Genomic DNA, 19,317 nt, shown 5'->3' on the forward strand with positions numbered 1-19,317 from the left:
ACATTTTTAGATTTATACGCTGCAATAGTGTGATTGTGTCTGATGTCTATTATGAATAAACATCCATAAATCAAAAGACACTACTCATAATTCCAGAACTTATGTTTGATGATGCCAATTTGCAAAAATGTAAATAATTATAGGTGAAAACATGGGTCTAAAGTAGCCAACTGAATGACCCTGATGAAGGCTACAAGCCAACAGCCCACAGCAGAACTCACTCCGTCCATGGCAACGTTATGGTTCCTGTTTATTTCTCCCAAAGGAAAAGGGTGTGGGGGGGGGGGCTTTCTTAGTGCTGCATGGTTCATGCCGCACGAGGAACCATTCAGCACTAGGAAAGGCACTTAAAGGAGGTGGCTGAAAACCACTAGGAATTTACCACAGTATGAAAACTTCCTCTTATGTCTCCAAGAACCCAGCAGCAGGTACATCTCCAAAATCCACCCACCGCTTTTACAATTTTACCATGCTTTGATTTGTAGAACCATAAAGGACCTTCAAATGGCGGTTGGTGACCTGCCAGAGTGGCTGATGGAGTAGGCAATTACCAAAATTTACCAGCATTTGGCTCATGGCTGCTGTTAATTTTTCACTCTTGTAGCTATACTTCACAGGCAAAAGGCTTTCGTCGTGATTATCTGCAGCAGGAGTTATTTTAACCTCTTATTACCTCTTTAAACGATTGAAACTCACTGACTGTGCTAAGATCAGCATTGACAGCAGAGTGTGTCTGCTAGGACCTGCATTACATCATGGCCGCGTCAATGAGTACGTTCAAAGTCAAAGTAAGCCACTTAGGTTTTAATAGGAGTTCTAAAGGCTAAAAAGTGGGGGGAGGATTCATCTTAATTTATGAATGTAATGTAGGTAGTGTAGTATGTTCCCATGGAAATACAGTACTGGATTTTGTATTATTTGCTTAAGGTTTAGGTCATAATTGAATGTACAGTTTCGGCTTCACAAAGAAAAATCTAATTGAAAATGAGACATCCCTCTGTTTGCCATATTAAAGTTGTATTTATCAAAACCCCAGGAGAATGAGTCAACTGAATAGTCTAATTACCACACAGACTGGATGTTCAGCAAGACTGAATGTATGTGTAACATTATAGAGCCCTTAATGGTACAGTAAATGAAGGATCATTGACTTGGAGAATTCACCTCTATAATCTGCAGGGTTTGCTTCAAATGTAAACCTGGAGCGCTGTCAATAACACTTAATTGAGGCGGCTTCCAAAGAGAGCAGCAGTAAATATGAAAGCACCGCAGCATTCGTTCGATTCTACAGTAAACAAGCTCGTACAGACACAGACGGCTTAAAACTTCCATAAAACCTTTCTGTGGTCACAATGAATACGCAGCTTAGGTCAGGGAGCCTATAAATGATATAATAGCTGCAGCTAAAAGAAAACAGCATGCACACTCTGCATACGGCCAGCTTCATCAGTGAGTCTGAACTGTCAAGAACAGGGATTGTGGTTTTGGCTGCAGGGACAGACGGAGCACACTGTGAAGCTGAAAGCATAAAGCAAAAAGTTTAGACCTTACCAATGATCCACAGAACAGGGTACATCCATAACACGAAACATGAAGGCATCATTTGATTTGGTTTAAGTCTGAGTTAGATCTTTGTTTCATTGTAGCTGCGTTGAGTGTTTTCATATCTGTGCTGCACTCTGCTTCCTGTCAATCATCTCACACCTTCAGAAGGAAATTAAAGTCTCCAGGAAACTATGTCTTAAACACGTCTCCCCACAACTTCAGCTTTTCCTTGTGAAAAACTAACCTGAGGAATGTTATCATGGGGTATCTGGGCTTTGGCTTAGAGACGTGTTTTAGCAACGTGGGCATTTTCTGGGCAGAAAGGATCCAGTCTTTTGGAGCTTGACGTATATCAGGGAATGGAAGTCTGGATTCCTCAGCCTTAGTTGGCTGATCCACCACTTTGGTCCAGACTGAATTATCTCAGCAATTATTCATAGTATTGCCATGAAATTTGGTACAGATGTTCATGGTGCCAAGATGATTAAACCTAATGTTATTTTTCTTCTTTTTTTCCTCACCCAGTGATACATCGCAACACTTACGGCAGATTTGCACAGAATTTGTATAGATGCTCATGGTTGCTCTTTTTCTTTTTAGCATCTTAGGGTTGACATTTCTGGTTTTTCCTAACATTTCTGAATTGATTAGAGAGATTAGAATTAGATATACTACCATACAATGTAGTACACACAACAACATCCCTCATATGATTAACGACAACTTTGATGATAGCTAAACTTTTCATTTAGTGCCATCATATGGTCAAAATGTGACTTTGTGTACTTTTGTTTATGACCACATACCTGCAAAATGCATCACATTCCCATCATCCTCGGCTGTACTGTGTGTTCAGTGTTTAGCATGCTGATAGTGGTGTTTCGCTCAGAGCGCTGCTGTGCCTTAGTGCAGCCTCACAGAGCCAGTAGACTGTCGACTTTTAGCCTTATTTTAAATCATCTCTTGCAAGTCTTCCAACTTCATGGAAATGCAGTGTTAGATCACTGAAAGACCCCTTTCAGCTAGGCTGCAATTTATAAGTGATTCACTGAGTACATGTTAACATTTCCATTTTCTTCATTATGATTTTCAATGACATGACCATTTTTCAAGTATATTCAACACCTGGTTGTCTCCACTCAACTGCATCAGTTCAGTGCTTTGTAATTTAAAAAAAAGCCTCCACTCAGTCTCATGCAGGGCAGACGTTGCCAAATCAGTGTGTTTACGTCCCCACCCTCCTAATGGCAAGTGAACATTACTACTAACAGCCCCGGTTTATAGCCAACGTTACAGCACCACCGCTACAATAAAACAGGTTTCTATTGCAGCTTGAGTATAAAGTCTCTCAACCAAGATAGATGGTGATATTCCTCTTGCCTCCAGATATGAAACTACAGTATGCACTTAGTTCCCCATCTGTCTCCACACAGACCTATCAGCAACAGTAGGGAACTCTCAGTCTCTTCTGTTGTCCTTGTGTCAGTGTTTCTGTACGGTGTCTGCTTTTCTCTATGCATGTACACACAAACACACTGACTCTAATGCAGCGATTCACTTCTCCCAGACGGAGAATGAATGGGCTGTGCAGTTTCTTTTTTTTTCTTGTTGTTTCTCTTTCTCCCCATCTCTCCGTCCTCTATTGCTCTCTCCCTCTCATTTTCTTAAACTGCAAAATTGCTGTTCTGCGGTTGGGAGCCAGCTTCGATTATGTACGCCAAATTCCCTGATAAAGAACTGTGTTTCTGCGCCTATTCAAGCACTTAAAGCCCCTCTAAATGGCTTTAGCTGCAGGGTCCCCTCTTTGGAGACTACACACACACACACACACACACAGACACACACACATACTCGCACACACACAGCGATTTCAACACCCATCATGGGAATGATCCAACTGCAGGGTAATTTCTCTTTTTTAAGGTTTGTCAGCACATACACTCTCTTTCCCTCTCTCTCTCTCTCTCTCTCTCTCTCTCTCTCTCTCTCTCTCTCTCTCTCTCTCTCTCTCTTCTTTTTCTCACACACACGCACACACCCACTCTCACATCCCTACCACCTCGCAGCATCTGCTAATACGCTCTCTCCCCTGCTGGACAATTAGTGTGTGTGGCATTGTTTCAGTGTTTAGGAGGGACAATGTTCATGTATTTGTATAAAGGAGACTCTCCTCCTGAGCACAAGGACACCATGTGGCATTTATTCAAACAACCTAAATGGTTGAATGAAGTGCTCATAAGGAGAAGTTTGCGTAGACTGATGGGCTTACAAAGTGCAGTGACTGACACAGAAAACTGCAGCTTACGTCCTCTTCCTGTCCCCTGGAAGAAACCTTACGGTTTCTATCAGCATACACAGAGGTGTTTAATCAATAAGAAGTGCATGTTGAATGAGTAGGCGACAGGTAGACAATAACCAGAGCTGTGTCACTGGGCAACTGCTGAAATCCCCCAGAGAATGTGCAAAATGACATGTTCCTGCACATAAACAGAAACTGACATCCATCCATTGCTAATTTCTGTTAGTTTGAATGAGATTTTGGATAGATGCAACAAGGACTGACTAAACCCAAGTCAACTCAGTCAACAATTCAGATTTGAATCTGTCAACACTCAGCTTTATGGTTTTACCTTCCTTCTGTCAACACCAACTGACCCTCACTGTAAGAGACTTGGTGTACCTTGGTGCGATCAGTTGTGACGCCCAAATCATCACTTTAACTGCTCAACATCTGTAATTTGTGTACCACCTTAGTTGTCTCCAAGACACTGTTTGACCTATGGGAAAATACACTAATTTGCTTTGTTGCTGAGATTTGGAGCGGATCAGTATCACTGACATCCCTCCATGCTAAATGTGAAGCTACAGTCAGGACATGGTTAGCTTATCTTAGCATTAAAATGAGAAGCGACTTTACAATGTAGTTCTTGTATGGATTACACATGCTGTGTTAATGAATGAGATTTAGAGCTGCTGGTAGAGCCAGGCAAGCTTTTTCCCCCTGCTTCTGACCTCTATGCTAAGCTAAGCTAGCTGTACTTTGCCTGCACTCACATTTAACAGACAGATATGAGAGCAGTGTTGATCTTCTGATCCAACTCCAGGCGAGAAAGCAAATAAGCATATTTTTCAAAATGTTGAACCATTCCTTTAACTCTTTTTTGGAACGATCATTATTTTAGAATATGATTGAGAAACAAATATAGGGAAGGTTTCTGCTAACTCCACTTGTGCACTGGGATGGCAGTAAATGGACGTGCGCTCCCTCTGATACACAAGTTATGACCAGTTGTGTAGTTTACCTGCTGGAGAGGAGCTACACCAGGGTCCTGTGATATCCAGCCCCTCCACATGACTTTACCAACTTGTGGGAGCCATGAAAACCAACCTCGTGCATTCACGTTGTTGTTTTTTGTTTTGGTCTACTTGTGAGAGAATAGTTTGAGTAGCTGCTCTGCCACCACCATACACCTCTTTATTTAGAGGAGAAAGTACTAGAAGTGAGTACTAGTGGTGAGATAACATACACACACACACACACACACACACACACACACACACACACCAGGTACCAGTGAATGGATTGAAATATTTGTAGCAACAAAGAGGTTGTGACCCACTCATCACAACCATTGGACCGTGGAGTTGCTGTTGACATCTCTGCAGATAAAGAATAAAAAAAAAACCCAACAACTTTTCAACAACTGTAGTAAAAATCTGAATGATATTCTGTTGTACTGGAGTAGATTGTAGAGTGTTTTTGTGCTGATGTGTGACATGATAGATAGACAAATGATACAAAAACAGAAGTCGACACTAATATTTTTAATTTTATGAACACAAGAATACATCGCTTTTTTAAAGGATATTGTTTTAGTGTATATACAACATATATTTATCACTTTCATCCCTTTTTGACAGTTTCAACCTGTTCCCAGTTCAGCTCCAAGATCATTGAGAGAAAAATCTGCAATAGAAACTTATTTGTCGCTTTCTGGGTCCATTTCTCTGGTTTGTCTACAATTTCCTGTCTAAATGTGCACTACTATTTCCTTCACAGGCAGTGTCAGAAGATATAATAAATCTTAAATATCTGTTGTAAACAGAGCCAGACAGAGAGTCCTCTTTGAGTCATTATGTTGCTCTGGTATTTAGAAATGCATTGTAAAAGCACAGATATCAATTTACACACTTACAGACTTGTACTCTAATGATGTTTTGATTGTGGGGGCATGACTCATCTTTTTTTCCTTGATTGGGAAAACTCTCACTACGTTGCTGCTGCAATCATTATCACCGTCTCCACCTACATATATGAAATTAATAGCAAGTGCCAAAGAGGACCAATCCATACACGCATGAGGCTTCATGATTTAAATAAACCAAACACACCACAAAAATTAAATGAAACTTAATCGCTTAATAACTCCTGAAAGGCCCTGAGCGTGTAAAGGTGAGGTTTTCATTTAATACATCTTACTGAGGAGAATTTTCATTTTGTTTATCTGGTTTGGTGGCACAAGGAGATTGCATGCAGCAGCTAGTTTTTACACCTTGTAGTTTTAAAGGAAAGGGATTGACTTACTGTCAATGCCCGAGGGATGTCATGAATTATTATGAATAAATTGCAGCTCATGTGATTTGTCCATTGCAGAAATGTGAAGACGAGCATGTTGCAGTTGTCAGGTTTTTACTTTATCTGAAAAATCCTTAAATCCCTCCACTGTGGAGAGCTTGGAAACAGAGTGAGTGTATTGTAGCGGAGACTCAGTCAGATTAAGTGTGATTAAGGCTCAACTACTCAGCTCTGTTGAGTGTAGATTTTTATTGCTGTGTTTGAATGAGTGATGGCTGAACTGCACCTGTCGGCTCGGAAAATAAGTGTGTGTGTGTGTGTGTGTGTGAGGGAGACTGTGTGTTTGTTGTTGTGCATGCGTGAGTTTATGTGTCTGTATCAATGGCTGTGTTTAAACCTACGCACCTGCGTAGGTGGGTGGGTTTGTGTGTGTATGGCTGCATGTTTACAAATGCGTCCCTGTATGTGTGCGTGTTTGCATATTTTTCTGAATGGAGTGGAGTCATTGTATCGTCTGCCTCCTCCTGCTAATCCCTATTGTTGAAAAAAACAAAGTGTGTGTGTGTGTGTGTGTTTCAATCTGTGTTAAACCACGAATAATTATTTTACACTGAACGATTGCCATATAACCGAGCAGGGGTGTGTGTGTGTGTGTGAGTGTGCATGCGTGCGTGCGCGGGTGTGTGTGTGTGTGTGTGTGTGTGTGTGTGCGTGTGTGTGCGCAGTGTGATGTTACAGCGATAGTCCACTGGTTTGCCTACCACTGTGTTTGTGTGTGGATGCAGCTGTCTGTGGGGTCAGTGTGTCAGTCGTGGAATGTGACTGTAAATGAACCACTGTGTCCCCGCTGCATGGTGCAGCACAGCAGCCCACATGTGCGCGTGTGTGCGCACACGTACACACACACATTCCAACCCACATTCAGCCTCAGACAAAACACTTATTTTATTTCATTGGATTCACACACAAGTAGAGGCACAGGGTCCAATTAGTTTGGATGACATGGCACATTGTCATCAGAGTCATTCAATTATATTTGCATAAAAGATAAAAAATGACAAAATGCAATTAAAAGACATCATCCTTTGCCAGTTGAGTCCAGAAAACTTATTGTGGGCTTAACTCACCTCAAAAATAGAAGAAATGAAAATTAATGCTCTGTTAATGCTTTGTCTGCCATCGAAATACTGAGTGAAACAAAGAGCTTAATATAAACACAGGTAGTGTCAGAGATTATGGGTTAACTGTTGCAGCTGAGTCTGAACTCATTAAACTATGTTTCAGTTGAGCAAAAATCATCCATTTTAGCAACAACTTTAGCTTTGCAGTTGCATCTCAGTCATGAGTGGAATCATCATGTCCAGTATCTCTGAGTTGAGTCTGAAGGGTGTGTTAAACTACATCAGGGGTTTTCACAGTCGGACACAGTGGCCCCCAGATGATGTAAACAGGAAGTGCAATGTGACTCGCATTTAATAAGCTGTGGGCTAGAACTTGACCCCCATTATTTTTGCCTACATTAGCCTGACATTAGCACTAAATGTATTCTGAATTAACTTTTTGCAGTTTGCAATGTTCCCGTGGATGTACAGACAACTATCGCTGGATTACTCTGATACTGAAGAAAACCTCTGTCTCAGCTCCAACTGCCGACCATGTTGATATGATGATGCAAAGCAGCGACCAAATGACAATAACTAACTACCAGTTATGTTTTTAGAACACTGACATGCAATTGTCCCCTCACCTCAGGTGATAGCTTTGCCTAACCTTTGCTAATATCTCCCTCTGTGGCCCCCCTGGGGAGGTGGGACTTGCAGGTTGAAAACACTGCTCTACATAAAAGGCTTGTATGAAGTTTCTTTTATATTCTCTTTGCAAAGATGCAACTGTGTCTTAAAACAAAGACATTTGATAAAACCATCTTCTCAAATCAGGAAATTTGCCATTAGAACATTCGAATCAGTTTGGTTCTCATTGGTATAGTAAGAAGTAGCCCACTTCACCTTATGACCACATATGACACTTTTTTTTCAAAAGTAATCATGTGTAAATACAATACTAGTTAAACTGCATTTGTCAAGCAGGATATTTTACAGTGTGTATAACTGACTTTGTATCTATTTAATCAAGTTCCTCATCCTCTCCCTTCCTGCTTGTCTTTTCTTATCTCTGTTCGTCTCTTAACAGCCAGGAGAAGGGGATGTGAGTCGACTACAGTTTGCAGTATTAGCACTTGTCAATATTACGCCTTTTGGAAAACGGATACCAAATATAAATTTCCTCACGTTCAAGTGTGTGTCTGCCTGCTGTCCCTGTTCTTATATCTCCTCCACTGTCCTCATTTGACCTGCACTTCGACTTTAACTCTGCTACCATCTGTTGCAAGAATCCCAGAGTCAGAAAGTGAAATGATCAGATCACATTCAGTATGCATGGTTTGTGGTGTCTATTCCGCCGCATCTAAGCAAATAATTTAGTGTGTTGACTTAAGGAGTCTCGTGGTTATGCTTTATCAGATCCCTGTGCACAGCTGCAGCCGAACTTTTCAAATAGACTTTCAAATGTTGCCACAGTCTTTAGCCCTGCAGTCTTTCCAGGTTTTAGGATTAATCACAATGTTATTTAAACAAAAACAAGAAATGACAAGAAAAACCTCATCATAGCTTCTATCAAAAGTTTAGGAATTGTGACGGTAATATAGCATCTCCCTGTTCTCATGACCAAAGACATTTTGTAAGTTTTAACCTCAGCTGAAACAAAGCTAAGCTACATGAAGCATCTTTTACCATGACTTTTAAAGGCAGAATAAGCAATGCAGGAGGAAGACTGTTGACAGCAAACAACAGCAAAACAAATATGCCCTTAAAATATAAAATGTCATCAAACAAATGACATGCACATGAACTCAGCAACATAATCACAGTGGAGTGAAACTAGCGAGAGTTAGTTGTGTGGACTGTTCTTACAAAGCTACAGTGACAGAGGAGAGGACCACAGGTTTGTAGCTAAAGGAAGGTAACGTTACTTGGCGTAGCATTTCAAATTGTGCGTCCAACCAAATCAATCCACCGTGCTACCAAACTTATGTTTTGAGGTCTTCGTGGCTTGCATGTTGTACGGACAAATGGACATGATATGGAGCAAACAAAGAGACAGCAAACTGTTGCTTCAGGTGCTGAGAGGACGAGACGGTTTGCCATAGCCAGCACACCAGCTGCAGACAGCTGGCATATCTTGGAAAACTAGAAAGTAAACCGAACATACGTGGGCAAGTCATTTAACAATACTGAACACAAATTGTGACACACATGCCTGCTTGCTGACTAACGGGTTGGGGTTAGCCATCACAAATATTAGCAAACAAGACAATACATTACTGACCTATTGGTAAAGCTAATGTTTCCCACCTTTCAAGCAGAAGCAGAGTAAATGTTAATGAATGTTGTCAAACTGGGTGATGTGGTGGTCCCAATAAAGGTGCTGCTGCTTGTTACAGCGCCGAGAGCACCTACTCCAGGAATATGAAGCAGCAGTGTTTGTTGACTGATGCACCTAGGGTGCTCTAAACGTGATCGCTGGAAAAATCAGAGTGCGAAGCTGCTGAACATTGCAGCAGCACTACCTCAGGCACCGCATGCCTCTTGAATTTTACACCATGGCCCTGGGCAAAATTCAATAAGTTTCAACTCTGCCCTTTTGATGACCTTCAAAAGCCCCATCAATGAGGTGGCACCTGTCCATTTCATAACATTAAAGAAATCCATGATGGGCAAAAAGGAAGAAAAAAAGGTTTCATGGAGCCAAACTCCTCGTAGTAGTTGAGTTTTTACTATTTTCCTCCTCTTAAGGAGAATAATGCCACTTCCTTCTTTTGTGTTAAACCGAAATACATAATTCACAAATGCCCTTTTCTAGGCTTGTTTCGTTCTTCTTTTGTTTATTTTCCCACAGTTATCTTGATGTGAAAAAGGCTGCAACTAATGATTATTTTAAAAATAGTGAAAATGCCCATTATACATCTCAAAGGCCCCAGTGTGATGTCATCAAAAGTCTCGTTTTAACTGACAATTGATCCAAAACCCAAACATGCCATATTTCCTCAAATAGTGGCCTTTATTTACCTGCTTTTATTATTTTTAATGACCTCTGTTTGATATGTATACTTGGTAGAAGCCACATTTTGATCTGCCCTGTCAAACATGTCATTGGACAGAAACCCTGAATTTCTTAACAAGGCTTTTATTGTGAAACATTTTCAGGCATACCATATGCAACAACAGCTGCATGGGATGAAAGGACGACAAAGTGGATCAGAATGAATGAATCCAATAATTTAGATGAGTTATCCAGAACAACAATGTGTTGAAAGTGGCATGATCATATTGATATTTGGGGACCAGCCCCCATTTGCTCATGTTGACCACGCCCGCTGCCACTATTGGGGACCAGGCTATTATAAGACTCCCGGTTTTTATTTGAGGAAATACAGTATTCACTTTACTTCATTTCGTTTATGACAAATAAAGGCATCAAATCCTCACACTTGAGGAGCTGGACCCAACAGAAATTTTTCTGGAATAATTAAAGTTATCAGTTATCAAAATAGCTGATGATTAGCTGTTGATCGACTCGTTTCATCTCTAGATGTAAAGTTGTGCTATACTTTGCCTCTGCACTTTTCTGTGCACAAGTTCATACCGCTGATCTGATGTAGAGCCTTGGGCTGTCTTCACGTGGTCAGCAAACTGAGAGGCTTTCGCTGCTGAGTTGGATGCAGATTCAGTCCTAAGATCCCAGCTCTAGGCGGAGCAAAAACCAATACACATGTATTTTTTAAAGCAGACTCTGACTAGCTCTGACCATTTCTCCATCTTTATACATTTTGATTAGTTGTGAACTGAATGCACAGGCTTTCAAAGGACAGATGGAAAACAACACTGAAGTTCAAATAAGTTCAAGTGATGAAATAGGTTCAACATTTAAGATGAACTGTACAATCTCAGTGGTGTCATCAGTTGTTTTTGCAGCAGCAAAGCGAATACACCAGTGAATATATATATATATCATCCAAATCCCTCGGTTCACTTGCTTTAACCAAAAGGGTCATGAATGCAGGTGAAAGTACAGAGTGGTTTCATTCCAGCTCATGCCCCCAGCATTTTCTCACTGCAAGTCATCCAGAAAAAGTCTGTTTAAAATAGAAAGGATATAAATGTAAATGTTTATACTTGTGGTTTGTACAGTTGGGCTGCATTTATTTATGCTCTGTGTACATACAGTTTATGTATAGGCTGATATTTGTGCGTGTGTCTGTGTTTGAGTAGTGAATAAGATTGAGTAGCTGCGGGGCGCTCACACATACATGCACACAGACAAACACACAGAGTGAGGCCAGCAGGCATGGATGTGAGCTCCATGCAAAACAAGTGGTGTGTATAAATTTGCTTAAGTGTTTGGCCAAGGTCTGTGGCTGTGTGTGCAATCGATGTGCCAGCAGCAATAAATCAGCTCAGGACAGACCTGAACGCCTCTACAGCTTCATCTGATGTGGCAGGTGGGCTTCAGGATGGCCCTGAGACACACACACACACACACAGAAACAAACAAACACACACACAAACAGTCAGAGAAATGAAGGTCTGGATAATTCAAGGTTTTCTTGGATCAGATAATATGCTGATGAGTTCCGGGAAAATTAATGATATGATTTATCAAGTGATAACATTGTGTCATATTTTTCTGATTAGAGATGGCTTTTCATGATATTTCACAGAGTAACTCCAATAGACCAGGCAATATTTTATATCACTTTCAAAACTTTTGCTATAGAATTACTTTGTGTTGATATATAGTGAAGCATCGATACAGCAGTACGCATTAATGAATAAATGCATGTAACTGAATGACATTACCACACATAATGTAGATGGTGGAATACACATTAATTCCCATATGAATTATCTGTGAGATAAATACATAATGAAAACTGTAAAATGTAAATGTGGCAAAGTTGTTGAGAGCATACAATATTAACATGAATTTCCAAGCTGTTCGGATTAGGTTTGCACAGCAGGAACTTTTTCTGTAGCCCATCAGAATATTCTGTCCCATTTTTCACCTTTTTTTTTTCTTTTTCTTTTTTCCTCATGTACATGTGTCCACAGTCACTTTCCTAACCATTTTCTTCATCCATAAACTCAACCCTTTTCTCCGTTTGATCTAATTCAGGCATTAAAGAAAGACTTTCAAATCAACAACTTGTTTTTCAGTTCAAACACATCCTCTTCTTTTCCTCTCATCTCTTTGTCCCAGTTTAGTCAAACAGCTCCCAACATCATCAGCGCTCAGCTCCACTGGCTGCTAAAGCTGTACGGCCGCTGAGTTCACGTGTGCTGCTTGGTTTTCACTTATTTATAGAATTTGTAAAATACATCAGTCGAGGTTTGATGAAAATGCTGCAAAAATAGCCATTCTTAGTAATTCAATTTCCACTCTCGTGGAGTCAAGAAAATTCCTTGTGTGTATGTGGATGCTTGTTGTGCGGTGATGCATGATATGTGTGTGGGCAGGTCCAATTTATGTCAGTTATGTCTGTGAATGAGTGTGTTGAGACGATGTGAAGTCAGTAGGATCTGAGAGAGTGTGTCCAAATGCTTTTGACCGACTGTACGTGATGTTCGGGGTGTGTGTGTGTGTGTGTGTGTATCCAAGATTCTAACAGTGGCTGTATTGTCCTGATGGGACAGGCAACAGCATCGTCATCTGGGCCACTGTAATCATGGCTGGGCTGAAGATGAAAGACGCTATTGACAAGAAATTAAGTGTCTGAGAGAGAGAGAGAGACAGAGACAGACAGAGAGACAGAGAGAGAGAAAGAATGCAGTGAAAGAGAGGAATGACAAACAGCAGCAGAAATAAGAGACGAGAATACTTTGTGACTAAACTGTGTGTGTACTAATTTCTGACCCAACTGCATTCTGAAACAAGCCTTTGCCTTGTGCTCTGTATTTATATATATATCCAAGCTTTAACCAGTGAACTGAAGTTTGGACAGATCTGCATGTGAATACACAGCTGCTTTAAAACTGTTCCAAATGACAGCAGCCTCTCACTGCAGCCGCTATTTTGTTTTTGTTGTAGACTGACAGTTTTCACATATCCTGGACGGTGACATCAGTAAATGACGATTGATCACACTGATGAACTGTGAAGACTGCGTCACACAACACATAGAGGGCATTAAAGAAACACAAGGATCATGCACTGCAGTGCACATGGCTCACATTCAGAGAAAAATGAATGGAGAGAGGGAGTATTTAGTTGCTTGGATAATAACGTGTGGTGTGGCTTGACAGTCAATTGAAGCTGCTAGTGAAGGGTAAATGAGCAGGGGCTCAGTAAGAGGGACTCTAACTCTACATTTGATTGTAAACTTTGCAAAGTTTGGACAAAAATGTTTCACCTATATTTCTCCTACAGTCACGGTGCTTTTTGCACTAGAACTTTCAAGACTTTACTTGTCCCCCAGTGCATTCTGGGATATGCCCCAGCCTCCTACGACCATGACCCGGATAAGCGGATATAGAAAATGAGTCGATAGAGGAATGGAAAATATATAGATGGTCTGTCTACCTTTTTTTTTTTTTTTTCCTCAGCCGTTTTCATGCCTCCACTCTGGTGACAGCCTGGTGTCCATCCCATTCTCGTGAACGCGATATCTCAGGAACGCCTTGAGGGAATTTCTTCAAAGTTGACAAACTGATTAGATTTCGGTGGTCACTGTGACCTCACAACATGTGTTTTTGGCCAAAGCTAATTCATAATTCATGCACTAATCATGACAACATACACTTAACACCTCTGACTAAATTTTAAAAAAAATCTTCACGACATCTGAGTCTGGACAGACATGGATGCAAACTGCAAGTTGACTGGTTGGTGGGGACATACAGTACAAATTCAAGATGGTCATCTAGTTCATCAGTTTTCACTTACAGCAATCTCTCCCTTCATCTCTACCTCCTGTATATTGAACTGGTGTGAAGCCAAATAGCTTTCACTTCTCTCCCTCTCACTGTCTCTCCTGTTTTATCAGGTTGAACCGGTTCCCTCGCTCTCTCCCCTCTCTTTTTCTTGAGGAAGGGTGCCTGTATTTCTCTGCTCTGTTGGCCTGTAGTAAATATACTACAGAATTCTCTCTGCAGCCCTGCTTGTAATTTATGGATGTTTACCCGCTATCACAACACTGCACATCAGCGGCTCACCCTGTACATGTTTTCATGTCGTCTCCTTTTCCATATGCGTTCTGCATCCACATACTGTTTAGAAATACTGTACTGCTACACATGTTCCTACTGCTTTTGTGACAGGGTGTGTTTTTGTGTGTATTCAAGGTTCATATGTGTTTCTGTGTGTGTGTGCACTTTGTCTGCTGTATCTTTTAATACCTCCAGACAATCAATACGCAGAGGAGCAATGTTTGGCCCTGTCTTCTTATAAAAGATGTACTCCACAAAGTAGTGTGAGCCAAGAGTCGAGAAGTCAATAAAACAAAGCCGATAGTGCCCTCATTTGTTTTTTGGACTTCAGCATCGAGGCCTGTGAGTCTGAGTCTGTGGGCGAATATTAAGTGTCTTGTCATTTCGATACAAACAAATGAATCCTTTTTGTCAGATGTGGAAGCGCACAACACAAGTCCATGAATATATTGACATCTGTGTTTACTAAGATTTTGCTGTTTCTCTTTCTCAGGGCTGGCGGCAGACAAGACTGAGGATCAGGGAATGAGGTTATAAAAACAACAGCGGAGAAAGGAGGAAAAAAAGGAAGGAAGGAAGTCGATTGCTTGGAAACTCCTTTTTTGTAACATCGTACCCTGCAGTCTTATAAGGCGCTGACTGACCCTGCAGAGGATTACGCAGTCAAAGATACACACCAACACCCACGCGTTCACACCTCCCCTCCCCTCACTGCCATGTCCTCCCACCTTAACCCACCCCCTCTCATCCTCCCCGTCTTCTTTCTGCTCCTCTCCCTCTCCATGCCCACCACCTCCACTCCTCCCTCCTCCCCCCTCCTCTCCTTCTCCCCACCCGAAGGAGGTCTCACACATTTGGTGGTCCACAACAAAACGGGTGAGGTCTACCTTGGCGCTGTCAACTGGATCTACAAGCTGTCCAGCAACCTCACCAAGCTGCGAAGCCATGTTACCGGCCCTGTGACAGACAACCCCCGCTGTTACCCTCCACCCGGTGTCCAGTCCTGCCCCCACGAGCTGGTGCAGACCTCTAATGTCAATAAACTCCTGCTACTTGATGCTGCCCACAACCGCTTAATTGCCTGTGGGAGTACTTCCCAGGGAATATGCCAGTTCCTGCGTCTGGATGATTTGTTCAAGCTCGGCGAGCCCCACCATCGTAAAGAGCACTATCTATCCAGTGTTGCTGAAGCAGGCACCATGTCAGGTGTCGTGATCTCCCCGGATCTTTTCGGTGAAGGTGGAAAACTTTTTGTCGGCACTCCCATCGACGGGAAATCTGAGTACTTCCCAACGCTGTCCAGCCGCAAGTTGATGTCTAATGAGGAGAATGCAGACATGTTCAGCTTCGTCTACCAGGATGAGTTTGTTTCCTCACAGCTCAAGATTCCCTCAGACACGCTCTCCAAGTTTCCAGCATTTGACATCTACTACATCTACGGCTTCAACAGCGAGCAGTTTGTGTATTATCTCACCCTACAGCTCGACACCCAGCTGACCTCGCCAGATGCAAGCAGCGAGCAGTTCTTCACCTCCAAAATCGTTCGCCTATGTGTTGACGATCCCAAGTTCTACTCCTACGTCGAGTTCCCCATCGGCTGCACCAAGGATGGAGTGGAATACCGCTTGGTTCAGGATGCTTATTTAGCCCGGCCTGGGACCCGTTTGGCACGTTCGCTTGGTATTCAAGAGCACGAGGAGGTTCTGTTTACTGTATTCGCCCAGGGTCAGAAGAACAGAGCCAAGCCACCCAAGGAGTCGGCTTTGTGTCTGTTCACAATGAGGAGGATAAAGGAGAAGATTAAAGAGAGGATTCAGTCGTGCTACAGAGGAGAGGGGAAACTCTCCCTGCCCTGGCTGCTCAACAAGGAGCTGGCTTGCATCAACTCGGTGAGTGTTTGAGACAGTAGCTCCCAGAGGTGTTTTTGATTTTGTGATCATCCTTAGCTGTACTGATTGTTCAAGGGAAATGCTTTGGTTTGTCGATGGGTGTGCATGAGATTTACAATTGTGAACAGGCCATTTCACATTTAAGTTAGGAGTGCAGTTTCTAGCTCCTGGAATAATACATGTTTTAGTAGGTTTGTGTGGTTTCAGCTTGGACAGCCTGGGTTTACCTCACACCTCGCCAAAAGCATTTTAGTGGTCATGGGTGTAGGGCGTGTTAAAACCAAGCATGTCTGGGAAGTATTCAGTTTGTTTGTCTGTGTAGGTGAAAATACAGACAAATGTTTGGTTGTTAGTGACCTGCTGGGCAGTTTGTTAGTAGTGAGAACATAATCAAAACCAAACTATCTGGAAAAAACAAAACAAAACCCAAAAAAAAAAAAACCCTCTGCAGGAAATGTTTGGGGTGAAGTCCAACATTAGCCTAATGTTTCACTAAAATTTCCAGTAACTAGATACATTACACCCCCATACTCTCACTGCAACCCTACACCCAAAACCAAAATCTCCACCCTGGCAGGATGGCAAATCACCAAAAGCTGCTTGTGCATTCATGTGACTTTCCTTGGTTGGCCTATAAGTGGAAAGTATGAATCTCAACAAATTCTTAAATCCAACAACGTAATATTTTCCACTTTGGTTCGGGCCAAAGCAGCCAAAGTGTAGGTGGGATTGCACATTTAGTGCCACATGAAATAAATGCTGTCTCAGTGGCTTTTCAATCCAGCATTATAGCACTATGGGAGAATGTGGGCAGCAGAAGGCAGTACATTTACCATGATCTCCTTAAGAGAACAGGAGAAGCTATATTTATTCTGAGTGAGAAGATGCGATGTAAGTATATCATTATATGGTTATTCTCCAACATCTACCTGCTGCACATTAGCATGTTTTTTTTCTTCGTTAATCCTTCATCGTCCAACTTTCACAATCCCCCTTTGAGGTTTTTAGCTGCATAAAGATCATTGGTAGTCAGTATGGATCCTTACATACAATGTGATGTGAATTCATGTGAACCTACCAGATGGGACGCCAGAAGAATGAAATGAATTTAATTCCAAGTGTCAAGTACTGTAGGAAGAAATCTCTTCTGACACTGGGAGGGGCTAGAAGGATGAAAACATTTTTCCCATCATTAATTAAATTATTAAAATGTTTCCAACAAGGCTGTATTCTTTTATCCGGAGGACAGGACGGCTGTCTCTCTGAGCTCCTGTCTGTTTAGGAATAACTCTGTACACAGGTTGAGGAAGGCTTGTCTTGTCCTCATAGATGAGCTGGACTAACGGTGCCTGAGAGACATTAAGTGTGTATGTGTGTGTTTCACCTGCTCCCGTCACCCACATGTCTCACAAACACACACACACACACGGCCATGTATCCTCATGAATAATTCACCTGGTCTCACCTTCTGTTATTCAGTCGGTGCTCCATAACAACCTGCCATAAATCTCTGGACTACGCTCCACCTCTCTGTCTCCTTATCTCTCTCTTATCCCATCCTCTCTTTTCTCCTCCATGTCTTTCACTCCTGCCTCATCATTTGCATAGAGATTTCTTTCATTTTGCTCGCCCCATTGTCCCTCTGCACCTTCTTTTATCTTCCTTTTTCTCTCTTCTTTCCTATACCAAACTCCTTTCCTGACCTTTTTTCTTTCTCTGAGCTGTGGCTCAGGTGGCAGACTGGGTTGTCCACTGAACCGCACGGTCGGCGGTTCGATCCCTGGCTACCCCTGTCCATGTGCCAAAGCATCCTTGGGCAGAACACTAAAACCCAAATTGCTCCTGATGGCAGGCATGGCCATTGCTGTGTGTGACTTGTAGTGTGAAGTGATTTGTGTGGTCGATAAGTCTGGAGAAGCACTATATAAATGCAGACTATTTTTACTCTCTTGCTTTGTCCTCTTCAGCTTCTTCCCTCTTGTCCCCTCCTCTCTCAAGTCTTTGCTTTTTCACCATCTCTCTGCCCTCTCCTTGACTTTCCACTGAGTGATGAGGTATAGAGTGACTTAGTGTGTAAAACCAGCGCCTGGATGTGATCTGAAAATGCAATGTGGAGGGAACAGGCGATCCAATGAAAAAAAGGGAAGCAGCTTGACGGGGAATGAAAGAAAGTGGGAGTTGTAGATGAAAGTTGAAGGAGGCGAATAGAAGGAAGGGAAGATGCGAGGAAGAGCATGAAAGCAGACAGATGGAGAATTATTGGGATAAGACAAGTAGATCAGATGGGAGAACACGGGAAAGAAACAAGAAAAAGGCAGGAGCAAGAACAGATAATGATGGACACATATTAGGAAAGAGTGAAGAGAGAGAGAGGGAGGGAGAAAAAGGGTGGAGGAGTAACTGACTGAAGTGTTTTTATCTAGTGCTGTTCCTGTGTGGATAGCGATGCCAATCAGTCAGCCCACCAATTTGGCCCAGAGTGAAACATCTCTACCATGGGATGTGTTGCCACGAAATTTTGTACACACACTCATGGTTCCCAGAGGATGAAGCCTACAATATCTCCAAATTTCCTTGATGGGTTGGAACGAAATGATGTTAAGACATTCGTGGTTCCCAGACAATGTATCCTAATTTCTGCCAGCTCCTCCGAGAAGTTGACATTTGTGGTTTTCAGTGAAATGTCTCGACAAATATTGGATGGATTGCCATGACATTTGGTGTACATTTACGTTCCCCTCATGACAAATTAGACTGACTTGAGTGATCCTCTGACTCTTAATCTAGCACCATCATCAGGTCACAATTTATATCCCTTCAATACTTTGGTTTACGACCGAATACCTGCAAAATTAATGACTCTTCCATCAGCCTCAGCGGTCCTTTGTGTTAAGAGCTAATTAGCAAACATTAGCATGCTGATCATCAGCATCTTAGCATTGTTATTGTGAGCTTTAGCATTTAACTCAAAGCACTGCTGTGCTCATAATACTTTTAGTCCATCAACCAGACAAAGAACAACACTCTCCTGAAAGCCACAGTGTAA

General features: G+C 42.0%; 1 protein-coding gene across 3 annotated transcripts in view; it reads left to right on the forward strand.

Moving 5' to 3' along the window:
• LOC139620197 (plexin-A1-like) overlaps positions 1-19,317 on the forward strand; it is a 295,422-nt gene that overhangs the window by 52,045 nt on the left and 224,060 nt on the right. For all 3 annotated transcript variants that reach the window (XR_011690764.1, XR_011690765.1, XM_071475509.1), the window contains exon 3: positions 14,876-16,271. Coding sequence is in view for 1 of the 3 variants with exons in the window: in XM_071475509.1 (XP_071331610.1) it covers positions 15,099-16,271 (1,173 nt within the window). In the remaining 2 variants the exon portion in view is untranslated. The remainder of the gene's footprint in view (positions 1-14,875; positions 16,272-19,317) is intronic.

Source organism: Trachinotus anak, unplaced genomic scaffold (assembly GCF_046630095.1).
Source record: "Trachinotus anak isolate AG129_WGS33_773 ecotype Australia unplaced genomic scaffold, CSIRO_AGI_Tana_v1 ptg000004l, whole genome shotgun sequence".
Taxonomy (NCBI): domain Eukaryota; kingdom Metazoa; phylum Chordata; class Actinopteri; order Carangiformes; family Carangidae; genus Trachinotus; species Trachinotus anak.